This window comes from Cibotium barometz, chromosome 47 (assembly GCF_041138505.1).
Source record: "Cibotium barometz isolate CiBa-2024 chromosome 47, ASM4113850v1, whole genome shotgun sequence".
NCBI classification, from domain to species: domain Eukaryota; kingdom Viridiplantae; phylum Streptophyta; class Polypodiopsida; order Cyatheales; family Cibotiaceae; genus Cibotium; species Cibotium barometz.
This window is the reverse complement of record NC_141092.1, coordinates 7,393,401-7,409,424: the sequence shown is the minus strand read 5'-3', so window position 1 is coordinate 7,409,424 and position 16,024 is coordinate 7,393,401. Positions and strand designations below refer to the sequence as shown.

The 16,024-nt window shown below is 41.4% G+C and overlaps 1 protein-coding gene across 1 annotated transcript; it reads right to left on the bottom strand.

Moving 5' to 3' along the window:
• Nucleotides 1–1,609: 1,609 nt before the first annotated feature.
• Nucleotides 1,610–3,061, bottom strand: LOC147611312 (expansin-A1-like). The gene is made up of 2 exons (XM_086784876.1): nt 2,750–3,061; nt 1,610–2,649 (listed from the first exon to the last, which is right to left on the bottom strand). Exons 1-2 carry the CDS (start codon nt 2,943–2,945, stop codon nt 2,024–2,026), a joined length of 822 nt encoding a protein of 273 aa, XP_086641002.1. The 5' UTR covers nt 2,946–3,061; the 3' UTR covers nt 1,610–2,023.
• Between the last annotated feature and the right edge of the window lie 12,963 nt (nt 3,062–16,024).

Here is a 16,024-nt window from a genome sequence, read left to right as displayed (position 1 = left end):
AGGAAGGGGGTAGTGGTATCATTCACTTGCCCACTCATTTGTGTTGCAAGAAGGATTTTGATGCTCCCTAGGGTGTTATCTCACAATGCTACTTGGGCCTTAATGATAAGGGAATTGGTGGAAATGGCTGATGTTTTAGCTAAGGGCAGATGGGGGAACTTAAACTTGGAACGCTAAATTATTTTCATATGCTCCTCTTAAAATCACTTGCTCAGATTTTTGCAAACTGCTATGTAATTGCTGGAAAGAAAATTTGGACTTTATGGCTTAGGATGGTGGTGGGAGGGTTACTGGCAATTCCATGCTGTCATTGGGTCTATGGTGGACACATAAGTTTAATCCCCCCTAGCATCACTTGATACATATGTGGCAAAAATTCTCAACAACAAAGGCATTAGATATGTGGGTGACTACTAGGACAAAGATGTGGCTGGGTGGAAAGAGGTGAACCTCTTATCTTTGGAGTTTCAATTAACAGAGAGAGAGAGAGAGAGAGAGAGAGAGAGAGAGAGAGTTGATGACTCAGGTGATGGAGGTGTTGCACAGTGAATTATGTTCCACAGCAAACCGATACTTCAGTTTGGATCAAGGATCAATGGTATCAAACTGAAGGAGGAAAAAACTAGGGACATTTATGCATTAATGAGGAAGGGGGATGCCAATGTACTGTATTGCAACAAAATATGGAATGTAAAATGGAGCTCTTCTAGCTAGAAAAAGTGATGGCACTTGATCTGGAATTGCCAGGTCCCTAGGAAACTTCAAGTTTTTTTGTGGAAGGTTAGCATGTGGGCTTTACCTATTGGCTATGAAATGCAAAAAGAAACATGGCTAGTGGGATTCGCCCTACGTGCAGGTCTTCAATAGAAAGTGGTAAACATTTATGGGAATGTGCAGCTCTAAGGAGCACCTGGTGCAAAATGACTAAGTGGATAGAGAGGGGTCTGAACATGCAAACCTTTTGGGAGGACTGGTTACTTGGGAAGCTGGCAGTGCGTGTGATGAGCTCAGTGGGCTGGTTTTTAACATTATCAGAACTTGCATCTTATGGGAAATCTCGACTAGCAAGAATGAAATTGTGTTCTTGAGGGCTACATGTACAGGGCTGTAGGAAATAGAGCTGATGTGTAAATATGTATGCATGTGCTGGTCTGTATTATGTAATGCAAATAAAATTAGATCTCTGGAATTGGATTTGTTGATTCAGAATCTGCAGAGGAATATCCTTTGAATGTTTTCCTGATTTTGGCTAAGCTTCATGCATACTAGGGTTCTTTCCCTAATATATTGATGGATTGGTGGCTTCAGGTGAGATGTTGGATTGAGAAGAAAAGGCCTCCTAGATTCGGACCTAAAACTCGGAGATAGTATCGCAAGGAAAAGCAAACTGACCATACATTTGTTGCCGTTATTGAGAAACCGGTTGGCACTAGACCCACAGTTAAGGTTTGGTCGAAGCATGGGGGTATGCTAGAAAAACAATCCCCCAGTGGTTACAAAAAAAAACAAAAAGAAGTAATGGTAGTGATGGGGATGGATTGTGGAGTGTTGTTTTTTTTTTTCAATGATATATAATGATGTTAAAATATGAGGTGACTTCCCAAGTTCGGCTGTACTCCCCTTCTTCCTTGTGAATCTAAGGGGGGTTCTTTTTTTACATCTTGAACTTGCATTACAGTTGCGAAACTTGAACTTGCATTACAGTTTATATCATAAGGTTTCCAAACTTGAACTTGCATTCCAGTTTATATCATATAAGGTTTTCAAACTTGATATAGAATGATTTGAGTTTTTACATTTGTACTCATAGGTGAGATTACGTGAGAGAGACCTAAAATACATTAGAGAAGGCGGCCACATCCATGATGTTCCTACGAGCAGCGGGCGGCTTTGCTGCCTCAGCATGCGAATCTACAGTACTTGCTAGATCACAACCTGTATGGTCCACCACCAGCAAGCCGAGGTGGTGTTGGCGCGGCGTGGCGCACATGAAGCTAAGCTAGTTGGAGTGGTGAATAATATCTTAGAACTGGTCGCCGCTGAAGGTCTGGCCGAAGTGCCAGTCGGCGGGGGCGACGTCGTAGGAGGTGAGAGTCGTGCCGTCGCTGGTGGTGACCTGGAAGGAGAGGCTCTGGCCGTCCAGCAGGGCGTTGCTCTGCCAGTTCTGTCCCCAATTCCTGCTCATGGGATGCCAGCCGGTCTTGGAGCCCTTGATGGAGACGGCGCGGACGTCCCCAACTCCGCCTACGTTGGTGACGAGCACCAAGTTGAAGTAAGAGTGGCCGTTCATGGTGAAGTGGATGCCGCCCGTTTTAACGCACGGAACCCTCCGGTAGAGCACGGGCACGATTCCGCCTTTGTAGACGCCGATCTTCTCGAAGGCCGGCTGCGCCATGTCGAAGTGCTGCAGCGGAGGGTTGCACCAGCCGCCCGCGTTGTTGGGCAGCGCGTCGTTGGGCGGGCAGAGGTTGGTGGCCGTGACCAGTACGGAGCCGTCGCTGAGGCACCACTCGGGATCGGCGGCCACATCGCACTTGATCTCGAAGCAGGCGCCGCAGATAAGGCCGGCGTTGAAAAGCGCCGTGCTGAGGGCGCCGGTGTTGGTGCCGTAGCCCGAGGAGTAGAGGTCCCCGTAGCCGCAAGCGCCACCTGGACACATAGCATGAATCGATCTCAATTTCAGTTCCAGGGTTGATCAGCCACAGCATGCCGACTGAAATGGCAATAACAGCTCATAATGTAAACGTACCCATGGTGCAGGAGGCGTCGCTTCCGCCGTAGAAAGTGGCATGGGCGTTGGTCCACCCGCTCTGCTCGGAGCCGCCGCCGCCGTAGTAGGAGGCCAGGGCCGGAGCACCCATGAGGAGCAGGAGAAGCAGCGGGATAAGCAGGGCAATATTAATGCTGCGGGGGAAGAGAGTCCACATAATTGTAGCAATTGCCATTCAACTGTATTGACGCAGCGGCGAGCTTAGCTTAGCTTAGCTTGGCTCGGCTTGGCTGCGTTGCTAATTGGCGTGCTGCGGCCGATGAGTAGCAGGTTGGGGACGGACTCCTTATATATGAGGCCCTAGGGATGGGATGGCACGTTGGTGACGGAATTCGAAGCCGCGAGAGCAGGAAGGGGGACAAGGCAAGACTCTGCAACGAGTCGTGGTTGGTTGGTGCCGCAGCTGTAGGACCGACGTCGAGGTAACATGGATGCTATAATTGAAGGTGATCCTTTTTGCAGCAATGCACATGTTTAGCGTCTCCACGTCCACACCACACCACACCAGGGCTAATTCAAAGACCCACTGGGCTAACGTTCAGACTCCAATCAGACCCACAAACCGTCAGGCCCACTCGATTAACGCAATCAGACATGCGAGCTGATGATGGGAGGTGAGAGCAGCTGGGCTGAAGCCCATATTTATTTCTGCTGGATGAGCAACATAGAGGCCTCATGCCGGACCGGGACCTCTCCTTCGACAAGGACGAGTGCGTGCAGAACGTCCAACGGCAGCCATGACCCATCATCGTTACGTCTACCTACTGTACTCGCTTATATGTAGGCTACTGCCCCGGCAGCTTGGGCCTCCAGGCTCCAGCCACATCGTCCCTGGAAGCTAGCGCTGGCGCTGTTTTATCACAGGTGTCCATCAGTCCATGGACACACGTATCCGACCGAGCAGTGGAGCTTCAACCTTCGGAATTTTATAGCCTTCCGAACCGTATCTTTAAAACGTTTTCTTTTTTTATTTTTATTTTTTTAAAAAGCTTCATGCCGTTGCCAACCAAAGAGCAAGGCTCATATCCCTAAGTCTGAAGACACAATCAAAACTAAAGTCTTTTACAAGAATCTACTAGTCTTGCGGCTATTATGGGAGATTACAACACTTACTCAAGTACCTCTAGTAGTATCAGACCTCTCGAAACAAAGGTCACTTAGGAGGACGAGAACGTAGAACCCCTCAAAACTGCCCCTAACTAAAAGATGGAGAAAGAATGGAAGGAGCCAAAAAGTAATCAGAGGTGCAGTCATACAAATTGTTCCCCATCTCATACCTTGATTGAATATTGTAATGCCTTTCGAACTCTTGGCATAGAGTATAAAGTCAAGGAGCTAGTCAAACACAGGAGTAGTCACACAAAAATCTTCCCCCCTCTCATACCTTGATTAAATATTGTAATGCCTTTTGTAATGAAGGGATTTTAGTGAGCACATACATATGAGGGATGGGCCTAGGCACATGGGGCTTAGGGGCATTTGCACATATGTTGTGTATGGCATATGGGGGCCTTGGGACTATAAAAGGCACCAGCCCTAGGATAGTGTACCCCTTGATACCTTCTGATATCTTTTGATACATATGACCATTTGGTTGTCTTCTTGCCTAGAGCAAGCGTCCATGGTGAGATTCTCCCTTCGAGATGCTACGATGGGGACCTACACCCTTATTGTCTACTCCAAGTATTGAGTGGGCCACTATCTTGCTGTGGTATCCGAGCTCTTGGCATAGATCTTGATGCTTTAATTAGGAGATTAATCATTTTTTGAATTTTCTTAATGCAGATGCATTGTGAAAATATCCAAGCTCCTCATCGAAAGTGAAATGACCACCAGAAATATCATTAAATCCATGGTCCAAATAACTGCTCTGGTGAGAATTTGGATTTGATGCATGTAAATCCACATAATGCACCATATAATCAAATACCATGCATCCCAAATGACATATACTACATCCAAAAGTAAATGTCTTGGCCCCAAACAAAACAGGATCGTGTCGACATCCGTAGGAGCCAAATGAACATAGCTAAAGATCAGCCTCATGTAGAGTCAAATGTGAACTCCTGCCACCATCACATGTAGCACCACTCGAAAAGTCAAAGGCATGATCCTCCATATCAATGTATGTATGAGTATGATCCAAGCCATGCACAATATCTACATGTGCAAGACACTCTATATGTGTGTATCCCTCTAAGATAAAAGCTAGATCATCATAAAGATCACCATCACTAAGCATTGACAAAGTGCCCACACAAGAGAGATAAGTGGTATCAACCGACTCACTATCAATGGAATCTCCAAGGCCACTAAGTTCATCCCCAAAGATATAGAAAATCTCCATCAATGGTGTCCCTATATGACCTAAATCCCATGATAAATCAATCTCCAATAACATTGGATCTAAGGAAATACCTAGATCAAATGTAAAGCTCTCGAGGTCAACGTCATAAGATATGCTAAAAATATGATCGATATTCATATTCCTATGATGTCTCACCTCTACGAACTCATCACTACTCTCATGCACTATCCCTAACTGCTTAATCACAACATCTCGTTCCACACGAATGCTACCAAGAATGCTATGAAAGCTAGGAGTAGTGGTCATATCCGAAATCTCTCCACATGTGACAACTCTAGAGGAGTAGCCCAACATATCTAATACTAGAACCTCGGGTCTATGCTCCTCATGGTCTATGATGTGCTCATCAACATGGGAAGTATCATCCCCATGATAGACTAATGCATCACAATCTCCTAGTTCATCACTATGATCCACTGGAAGGTAGGTAGACATAGGCGTATCAACAATCACAATGCTCGTAATGCTTGTTGCCATCCCTCCCATCAAGATCATTCCCACATGATCTGACTCACACACATCACTCTCACTATCACTATCACATACATCATCATCATGTGCATATATGTGAGTGGCAACATGTGCACGTATATCACTATCATCATGTGTATGTGTGTGCGATGCATCAATATCATCATGTGTATGTGTGCATGATACATCATCATAGGTATGTGGGTGTGATACATCAATGTCATCACATGTGTGTGCATGCTCATCACCATGTGTACATATGCCAACAACAATATCATCATCAACATGATGATCATCATCACTATCCACATCATCATCCATTGAATACATGTCAACATGATACCCATCCTCAGGTATATATTCATCTCTGCTCACAAATGTAGGGAACTTGATCTAGTCCCCACATACATTGTCCCATGAAAGCAATGTCGAGCCATCCATGTAAAGATAACCACATAAATCCTCAACAAAATCACTATGTAGAACGTCGACCATTTGGCATGGAAATCCTCCTTATCAAATAAGTGTCTAAACTGGCTAGGCAACAACATCTGAAGCTCAAACATCCATATGTGACATGAATACAATGTGTCATCACATAATATGATGTCGGTGAAGAAGGATCTAGAGGTCGAAGCCGTGATGTGCCAAATGCATGTATGAACTCGGCAAATGATATGCATCTCCCCACATGAAATGGAAAATCAAGATGACGGGCATAGAGCCAGAGTAATAGGGTATGAGCGGATGCCGCACGATCAGTGTCTAGGATGGAGTCGTAGTGATGTCAACAATGATGATGGTGGATAGCACGATGATCATGGGCAGGGTAGAGGTAGTAATGGATCCCCATGTCATCCCGCCAATGCCCGAAAGTGTGGAAACACTCCCAAATGTGCACAAGAATGCCACACCGTGTGTGCAAAAACACCAATATGCTCAAATGGTAAAAAATGTGCATGTGAACGCCCAAAAATGAACCAAATGGCCAAAAGTGAGCATTTGAACACTACCCAAATGCACCAAAAATCCAAAAAGGAACCCGCGAAAATACTTAAGCACAAGAGCATGACAAAAGAGCCTTTACTTGTCTTGTTGAAGATGTTGAAGAAATGAGATGATAGGGTTTGAAATTACTATTCAAATAGTGGAATCAATGGAGAAACTCCTAGTTCCTCATGACTAGCCACACACAGACCCTCACCGCCATCCACACACATGAAACGCCAAAAATTTCAGCATTATTGAACCAAATAAGCTTCCCATGACCCTCTTAATGATGTGAAATGGTAGCCACAGCACCCTAACTTCAACGCAAGTTAAAACGCCTCCAAATGCGCAATATGCAGTCGTATGGAGTCGATGGAGGATCATTGAAACCTTTTTTGCCCCACTTAGGCTTAGCTATACCCCATGGCCAAGAATTCGTGTGAAACGGCTTCCAATGTCCCTCAGAAGAACGCGTGCCTCAGCCTGATTTCTCCATGGAAGAAACTTGAATCATGGAATTGATAGGATCTGTAGAAAGCTCTTGAAATATTCCTTCAAAAACCCTCAAACAATGTTGCACAATGGCAAGAATCTCAAACCCTATTTTTGCTCAGAATCAAGCATGTGGTGAAGAAGAAACATAAACGGTTGGATTAAGGCCACTAATCAAGACATTCAAATTTTCCCCAAATTTGGTCCTGTCCCTCAAATTTTGGAGCGACTTCCCCAATTTTTGGTCCACAGTGACCCATAGCCCCTCAAAACATTAATCAATTCAAAAATTCAAGAGAATTCGAACATTCCACACTCCCCATTCCCCATTTCTTAATCAAGAAATCCATCAAAATCAAGAAATTTCCAAGAAACTCCAAAAAAATCAAGAAATTTTGAAATTTGTTAGAAGTCTTGGATCAAAGACAAGGCTGTGATACCACTGTGATGATGGCGAGAGAAATATTGCACTCATAATGGAGTACCACATGCACTCACGATGGAGTAGCACATGCACTCAAGGGAGTACCATAATAGCCATTGAAGCATAGAGCTCCAAGAAGTATGATTGCCTCGGTTAAAAAGTGAGTTCTGCCCCTAGTTACAATATTCACTTATATACTTGCCCACCTTTTCACACTCATTAATGTTGGGCCTCCATAATTGCCCTACCATATCCATGCCCATGGGCTCCCTTTAAGTCTAATTCCAAGCCCCCTTCATCACAGTAGGATCAGCTCCACTTCAGAGGAATATGATTAGACGATGTAGAAGTACAATCCACTAGTACTCTCAAAGTATGGGGTACCCATGAAGCCTACTGACTAAAGAAAACTCTATCAATTCTAGATGAGGAGGATAGATATTGAAGGCTAAAGTAAGTGTGCCCCGATTTATTTCTCCAATCACCCAGATACCAACTATCCTTAAGCCCTAGTCCCCTTATAAGCTCATCCCATTTCCCTTTTTCCTTCCCTATAAGAACAACACTACCACCACATCTATCAACTACTTTTTCCACCATATTAAAATCCCCTAATGCAATAAAGGCAACTTGAGCATTTAACCCGATAATCCAATTCCACATATTGCTCCTAACCTTACGATTATAAGCCTCGTACACATTAATAATCCATATGCTTTCACCATCTACTACAATCTCAACAACCAAAATTCTTCCCTCCAGGTGATTAGCTATAATTTTAGGATTAAGATCTCTCCTAACCAGAGTCATGACCCCACTGTAACCTCCATATAAGATTTCCCAATCCCTAAAACTATTTATCCTAGATATTTTCCCTTAAAGTTTATGCTCGTGTACAGCCAAAACAGGACCCCACGACTTCACTAAATCCCAAAATATAGCACTTTTCTTCTTATCTTTAATCCCTTTCACGTTCCATGTGCACCCCTTAAACTCAATATTGTTCTTCATTTTAATGCAATTTTCGGGACCATCTCCACTTCCTCTCCATCCCTTTGACTACTCTGAGCAAAACCAAAATCCTTTCTTGTTTCATTCAGTACACGTCCAGAGTTTTGTTCTACCAATACAGAGTTGTCTCTTTCTATTCAGTACACGTCCAGAGTTTTGTTCTACCAATACAGAGTTGTCTCTTTCTAACAGTGGATTGAAGGGGTTAGAAAAGATGATAGAATTCAAATTATCATTCTTTCTACTCTCGAAACCCCGACTAAGTTGGGCCTTCCTAGCCTCATCTTTAGTCTGCCTGACACTAGTTTTGGTTTTAGATTTAGCCCAACCCCCTTCCATCTTGTTCTCCCTAGATTCTGACACTAGTTCCTTCCCTTTAGATTCTATCTTCTGATTTTTTAGAGGTACTCTCTCTTTGTCACTTCCCCCTTGAATTAACCTCTTTAGCCTCGTCCCTGGTAGATTCTAAGTTAGGGAAATCTTTGGCAATGTGCCCAAAGGCCTCACATCTGAAGCAAGCACTAGGGAAAAATCCAAATTTGAGGCCTAGCTCCAACTTACCCAATTGACCTAAATGTACCTTAGATTTTGGAGTCTCGTTAGCCGGATTTCACGTGATGACACGCTATTACCCTGCCTTCCTCCTACCTCATCACCAGGAACATACAACACAGAGAGCCAAGGGACTGAGCTATATCACGCAATGCAGGTCTAAGCCACGGAGGAATCCTTGTCACTTCAACCCAGATAGGGCAAGTATTCTCTAAACTTTTATTGACATCAAACAAGGGATCAAAAGGAAAGACGTGCACCAGCCTTTGCCCAAAAAACAAGGGACCCTTAGCAAATAACTCAGAAATAGACTGACCTTTGATAACAACACATTGAAAAAACCCTTCCCCAAATAGAAAATCTTAGACATAGAGCAATCGTGCAAAATGCTTTCTTGGACCACTTGCCTAGATCGCCCTTCGACGGAGGCTTGACCGGGCAGAAAAGGAACACACTACACATTGAAAATAACCCTATTTGGCTTCTAATAAACTCTTGGCTAAGTTTTAAGCATACCTTACTCTTCACCTGATTACAGAGTCTTTCGTTTAGCCAATCCGAAACACATTTCCTCTTAACGCACGCTGCCTCAATGTCCTCACCTCTGTGCTTCATCTCCGCCTCCGCCTCCGCCTCTGTCAATGGTTAACACTTTTGGTCATGCAAGAAGGATGAAGCATTCCAATTTTGATTTGGGAGGTCAAACGTATTTAGGTGAATGATGGAATTTATCTAAGTAAATTATTGGCATTATCTAAGTAACTTGCTAACAAAAGATGATAGGGCTTTACTACGTTGGTTTAAATATCTAATGTATGTAGCTAGTAGAATATGCTCCAATATATGATGGGTCCATGTTATATCACACTCCTCTAAATAGTCTACTAATTTGGATTTATTGTGCTATTTTGAAAGCTATTAAAACATATCTTTTACCGTAAAAGAATTAAAAATCCCACATGACCAAGTCGATAACCAAATAAAAAAGATTTATTATATAGTTTTAAGCAACATGTGGATCTCTTGCAACTAAGGGAAACTCTCTCTCTCTCTCTCTCTCTCTCTCTCTCTCTCAGTGCAATGTTGGCACATGATTTGTGTGATAAACACTTTTTTGTTGCATCTTCCTAGAGGAGCTATGAAGAATGTGCAAGTACATTATTTGCAAGAAAAACCATTTATAAAGGTGCCAACCATGTTTTTAGGGGAAGCATTTTTTTATGGCTAGGTTTGGGCGATGTACAATCTATTTCATGGGACAAAAGGCCCTACAATAGTGTCTGACCATTTGTAGCAATGTAAGGATTGCATGGGAATTGCATAAGACTAGAGCATCCTCTTCTTGGTCCACATATTCCTTCTAAGAAAATCCATGCCGCAAGCTTCCTATTGTTTACTACTACATGCACCTTAACATGGTCCCACTTTGACCTATTTTCCCATGTGGAGAGAACATGCTATCTCTTTTGCCACAAAGGAACTCTTCTTGTAGAGCAACACCTACTTGAGTTTCATCTCTCCACTCTTCTTGTTATTGGACAAGTGTCGTGTTACAGATAGCTTGAATGGGAACTTTCCTTGATCTGTACCTGTTGATTATTGCATCTGCATCTTGTACTTTTTTTGTTGTAGATTTTTGCTATTATGTCTTCAAGTACATCATCTAGGATATCAACATAGCATAAGTGGATAAAATTAAGCAATCTCCAGGAGAGATCCATTGTCCAGCTGTTTGCCCTTTTTCAATGAGAGCTTAACCAAAGATCAATGATGAAAAGGCTCATGTATTATGTTGTTTTAGAACTCAATCTTGATTTTACTTTCATGTTTATCACTAATCATTCTTGCGAGAGAACTTCCCACTCAAGAAGCCTTCTACACAAGTTAGGAGAACCCTAATATGGTATATGGGGCACACTGGCTCACACCAGTGCACTGGGTTCAATTCCTAGCAAGGCCATACTCTGTATGTGCACAGAGTAATACACATAATTATAAATTATTTTTTAGATTAAGATACAATTTGCACTCAATCGTTACCAAAACATTAGTTGCAAGTTTTCAAGATAGCACTTTTGTGACTTATTTACTTGGATTTTCTAAAAATTAGCACTAATCTTTGAAAATTAATATCAATCCACTTGATTAGAATGTAAACAAACTAATTTAAGGATAATCTTCACAAGTCACTATAGTTTAATCTTTCTTTGCAAACATTTCTTGGTGCTGTCAATTGTTTCTTGGTATTTCATATGTTTCTTGATATTTCAATTGTTCCTTGTAATAATTAAACAAAAACTGTGACAAATAGCAAAGAGATGCAAACTATGTGTAGGATTTTCTTGATCTTGATTTTCTTAATCTTGATTTTTAAAATTAGGATTTACAGAGATTCTAGCAACCAATATTGAGGGATTTTCTTGCATTATCTTGCTTAGAGAGCTTATAGTTTCAAATATTAATCCTTTAAGCTCTTATTTCTTCAAGAATAAACCCTAGATTCCTAGATCTTGAGTTCTTGGAAGAAACATTGCAAGAAGCAGGTTGTTGTGCAAAAAGTCCAAGTTGTTGTGCAGAGTTTTCAGAATACTATGCAGAAAATTAAGGTTGCTATGCAAAGTATTACAGATTTTTATGTGCAGAGTTCTCAGATTTATGTTGTAAAGTTGTAGAGTGCTGTGTTGAGTGCAGATTTACTGTAGTTTTGAACAAATTTTCAAGATTTGGTGCAAAATCTTAGTGTAGTTTCAAGAAGTATACAAAATATAGTTTACTATGCTGATTAAAAAACAATTTTGAAGATAACAATACATAAATACATTTTGTTGCAGATCTACAGTACACAACTGAGAAATTTACAGATTATGCAAAGTTATTTGTGCTGAAATCAAATCTTGATGCAGAAATATAAGTCTAAGTGATTCTTGATGAAATCTTTATAATCTTGAAACTTTCTTGCAAAGAAGATAGACAAAGATTATAAATATTTTGGAGTAGTACAAATCTACATAGATTAGCATAAATCTTAATGTATTACAAGTAAAGGAAGCACAAAAAGTGTTGAGAAAACAGTGTTTACAAGCACATACCCTGGTTTACATCATTTTAGTACATTGTCATCACAAGCAGATGTATAGCATGTTGTTGTATTACAAATGTGAGGATCAATATTATACAGAGAGCATGCTAATAACTACTTGATACAAAAGTGTACAAGCATTACAATTTTGACTATAGAAATTCAAAAAGTTCGTTGATTAACACTATCTTTGCAAGTATGGCCTTGTTGGGAATTGAACCCAGTCCACTGGTATGAGCCAATGTGCCCCATACACCACAAGGTTCTCCTTACTTGCATACAAGGGTTCCTTGAGTGTGAAGATCTCCAATAAATGCTGCAGAGTTTGATTGAGAAAGCAAATAGTTTGGAGTTTGGATTTTGGCATCATTAAGCCTTGAGTTTCCAGTTTCCTTCAAGGATTTGCAGCAAGCTCACATAGTTTCTTCACTGAGCTTTAGTAGCTCTCAAACATAGTGCAAAGCACCATTGAATGCAATAGAACACCATATTAGATAATTTGGAAAAAAACCCATTCCCGTTTAAAAAATGGTATCATGGTGGGCTTGTCCCAAATTTTGTCAAAACCCCCTGATGGGACATATCATTGGAAAGATCTTGAAGAGTAAAATCTAGATCTACAATCTCCGACAAATTTGGAGTTGGCATGCTTAAGACATATCCAAAATTAAATGGAGTAATTGATTCCCAAAATATGATATTTTTTCCAAATTACCTAATATTGACTTATAAGGAAAAAAATTGTAGACTAGAGCTTCAGTGTAAAGCTTCATAACCTTGATCATTTAAGACTTAACCTAGCAAGTTCATGTCATCAAAGCTCTTGCAGATTCGCAAATGGAGAAAGTTTCTACATGCACATGTATGATTTTCATCACCTAGCTTCAAAGGCACCAACAGTTAGAAAGGATCTACATCATCTACAAGAGAAGTATTTTCAGTGCTAACAATACTATGGTCACATTTGCTAGATATAATTGTTGACAAGGTGCTCATTTTAGTATTTAGAGCATGTGAAATTTGTTAATTGACCCTATACTTATTGAGATTGTAGAAATTGATGTTATTTGGTGTGTCTTAACACTTCAAAATTTCCTAACTGATTCTTTACTTCACACACACTAGCTCCATAGTTTTGTCCTTCGATATGGAAGGGGTACTTTAGGGGAATTATGGTATAGAATTAAGGTATGAGCTCGAGGGCCTCACTCTTAGGAAAACCTTCATATCACCTACATTGAGAGGTTAGTAGAAGATAGGTATACCTTTTTTTAAGGAATATAGATATTGTTTCCTATATGGATTACATGGTTATGATTGCATGTATTTTTGGACTTGGGGATGACCATTTTATTGATAGGTTTATACATGGTTTTTAGAAATGTGCGTATTAATTTCTATATGTATATATTATTTTTATAAGAATATTTTACATGCCTTTGTAAGTTGAATATAGTAGTAGATAATAAAACATACATCTCCTATAAATGTAAACACTGCAAATGCACCACCCACATGAGATCATTACATTTTTTCCAATCAAACCCTCAAGGGTATGAGAGGGTGGAATTTTTTGTACTCCTTCTTTTTCTACGTTTTATCTCTTTCCATTCTCTCATTTCAATGCTCGTGTTCTCCAAGGTGACCTCTATGTTAGGAGATCTAACCCTATGGTGACCTCTCTTTCTGTTCTTCCATTTCAATGCTCTTGTTCCTTAAGGTGACCTCTATCTTGGGAGACCTAACGCTATGGTGTGGGTAATCCTAAGTCCATTAAGTGTCTATATCCCCCATAGTAGTAGAAAGACTGGTAGATTCTCGTAAATGAAAGAAGAAATAGAACTATTGTTAATTAGACGTAACTTTTGGAGGAAAACATCCTAAATGTGAAGTGTGAGACTAGGCTTTGTTGACAAAGTGATTGTGCCAACAAACATAGATCATATCATTAAGATTATACATGATCACTCTTTGTTCCTCAAGATTCCCTAGCACTTTGACTTTATCCTCTATGCCACAAGAGGTCCAAAGGCATTATAATATTTAATCAAGGTATGAGAGGGGGAAGATTTTGTATGACTACTCCTCAGTTTGACTAGCTCCTTGACTTTATCATCTATGCCAAGAGGTCGAAAGGCATTACAATATTTAATCAAGGTATTAGAGGGGGAAGAATTTGTATGGCTACTCCTTTGTTTGCTTTTTGGCTCCTTCTATTCTTCCTCCATTTTTGAGTTAGGTGCAGCTTTGAGGGGTTCAATGTTCTCATCCTCCAAAGTGACCTTTGTCTCGATAGGTTTGACACTACAGTGTGCTTGAGTAAGTGTTGTAATCTCCCATAATAGTAGCAAGACTAGTAAATTCTTGTAAAAGACATTATAATTTTGATTGTGTCTTCAGACTTAGGGATAGCCATTTTGTGGACTATGCTTAATCCTTCGTATGAAAACAAGCATGGGCTATGCTCTTTGGTTGGCAAAGTGATAGTGCCAACAAGTGTTGATCATTACTCTTAAATTGTACCTTTATGATTTCTCTTTATTACGACGGCAATAAACAATGCCAACCCATAACATCGGTACTGTAATAGGTATTGAAGCATTGTGACGTTGATACAAAGCAGTGAATAATTTAATAATCACTCACGCTGTGGATACTTGAAGTTGAGTTAAGCTAAGAGACAAGCCCACAAGAAGATCAGCTCCCACCAAGGCTAAGCAATCCATCGTGACTAGAATTGATAGGGCATGAGAAAATACATGAAGAGATGGCATAGAAAGTATGAGTGTCTAGATGAATGTAAAATCTTGTTTCTAGAGTGGTGTCCTTTTGTGTAGGTCTAACCACTTTGCAAGTGCATGCATACATATATGCTTCATTAAAGGGTTATAGCTCTGCATACATATGTGCTTTCATCTTTCTTTCATGTGATGCATGCGAATGGTGGGGCGTCGCTAAATTGAAGCTCGGGATAGTACGACGAAATATGCGAGATATGAGCGAACGGTTTGTTGTTGAGGAGGTGCTCATTTCATTAATTAAAGCCTTTGATCGACCGTGGATTTATAGAGATCTTCGACTACTAGAGCCTTGCCCCTTAGTCTCCTATTATGACAGTGCCTCACCAGCAAAACTATATGCATCAAGCTGGTGAGATTGTCACGATTTGCATATCCACACGAGCACCTCCCTGCTGCGTGACAACACTAATAGAATGATGGCAATGCCCATGAGCATGGTTTGATATCGCAACATGTTGTCTAGATAGCAATCAAAAGGCATTAGATCAACTTGATGCACCTATAGCTCCTCATCAATGCAGTTTGTTCCCAACTCGTGAAGCAAGAAAAGCTTTTAAAGGTAAGGTTGAAGGTTTTAAAATTTTGAAGGTTGAAACTCCACTACGTGCGTAATGGACACCGCTTATCGCCTCCAGGGGGCGATGTGGCTCGAGGCCCAAGCTGCCGGACGGGGCAGTAGCCTACATATAAGAGGGTAGAGTAGGTAGACGTAACGTGGCACATACGACGACGGCTGCTCTCACCTCCCATCATCTCTCGCATCGTTACTCGAGTGGGCCTGACGGTTTGTGGGTCTGATTGGAGTCTGAACGTGGAGACGCTAAACATGTGCATTGTCTGTCGCTGCAAAAAGGATCACCTTCAATAGCATCCATGTTACCCCCAAATCCACGTCGGTCCCACAGCTGCGGCACCAACCAACCACGACTCGTTGCAGAGCCTTGCCTTGTCCCCCTTCCTTTTTTCAAGCTGCTGCTCACAGTCGGAGCTTTTGCGGCTTCGAATTCCCCCCCACATGCTCATATATAATTCAGGAGTCCGCGCTCCTCATCCGCGCCAGCCAAGC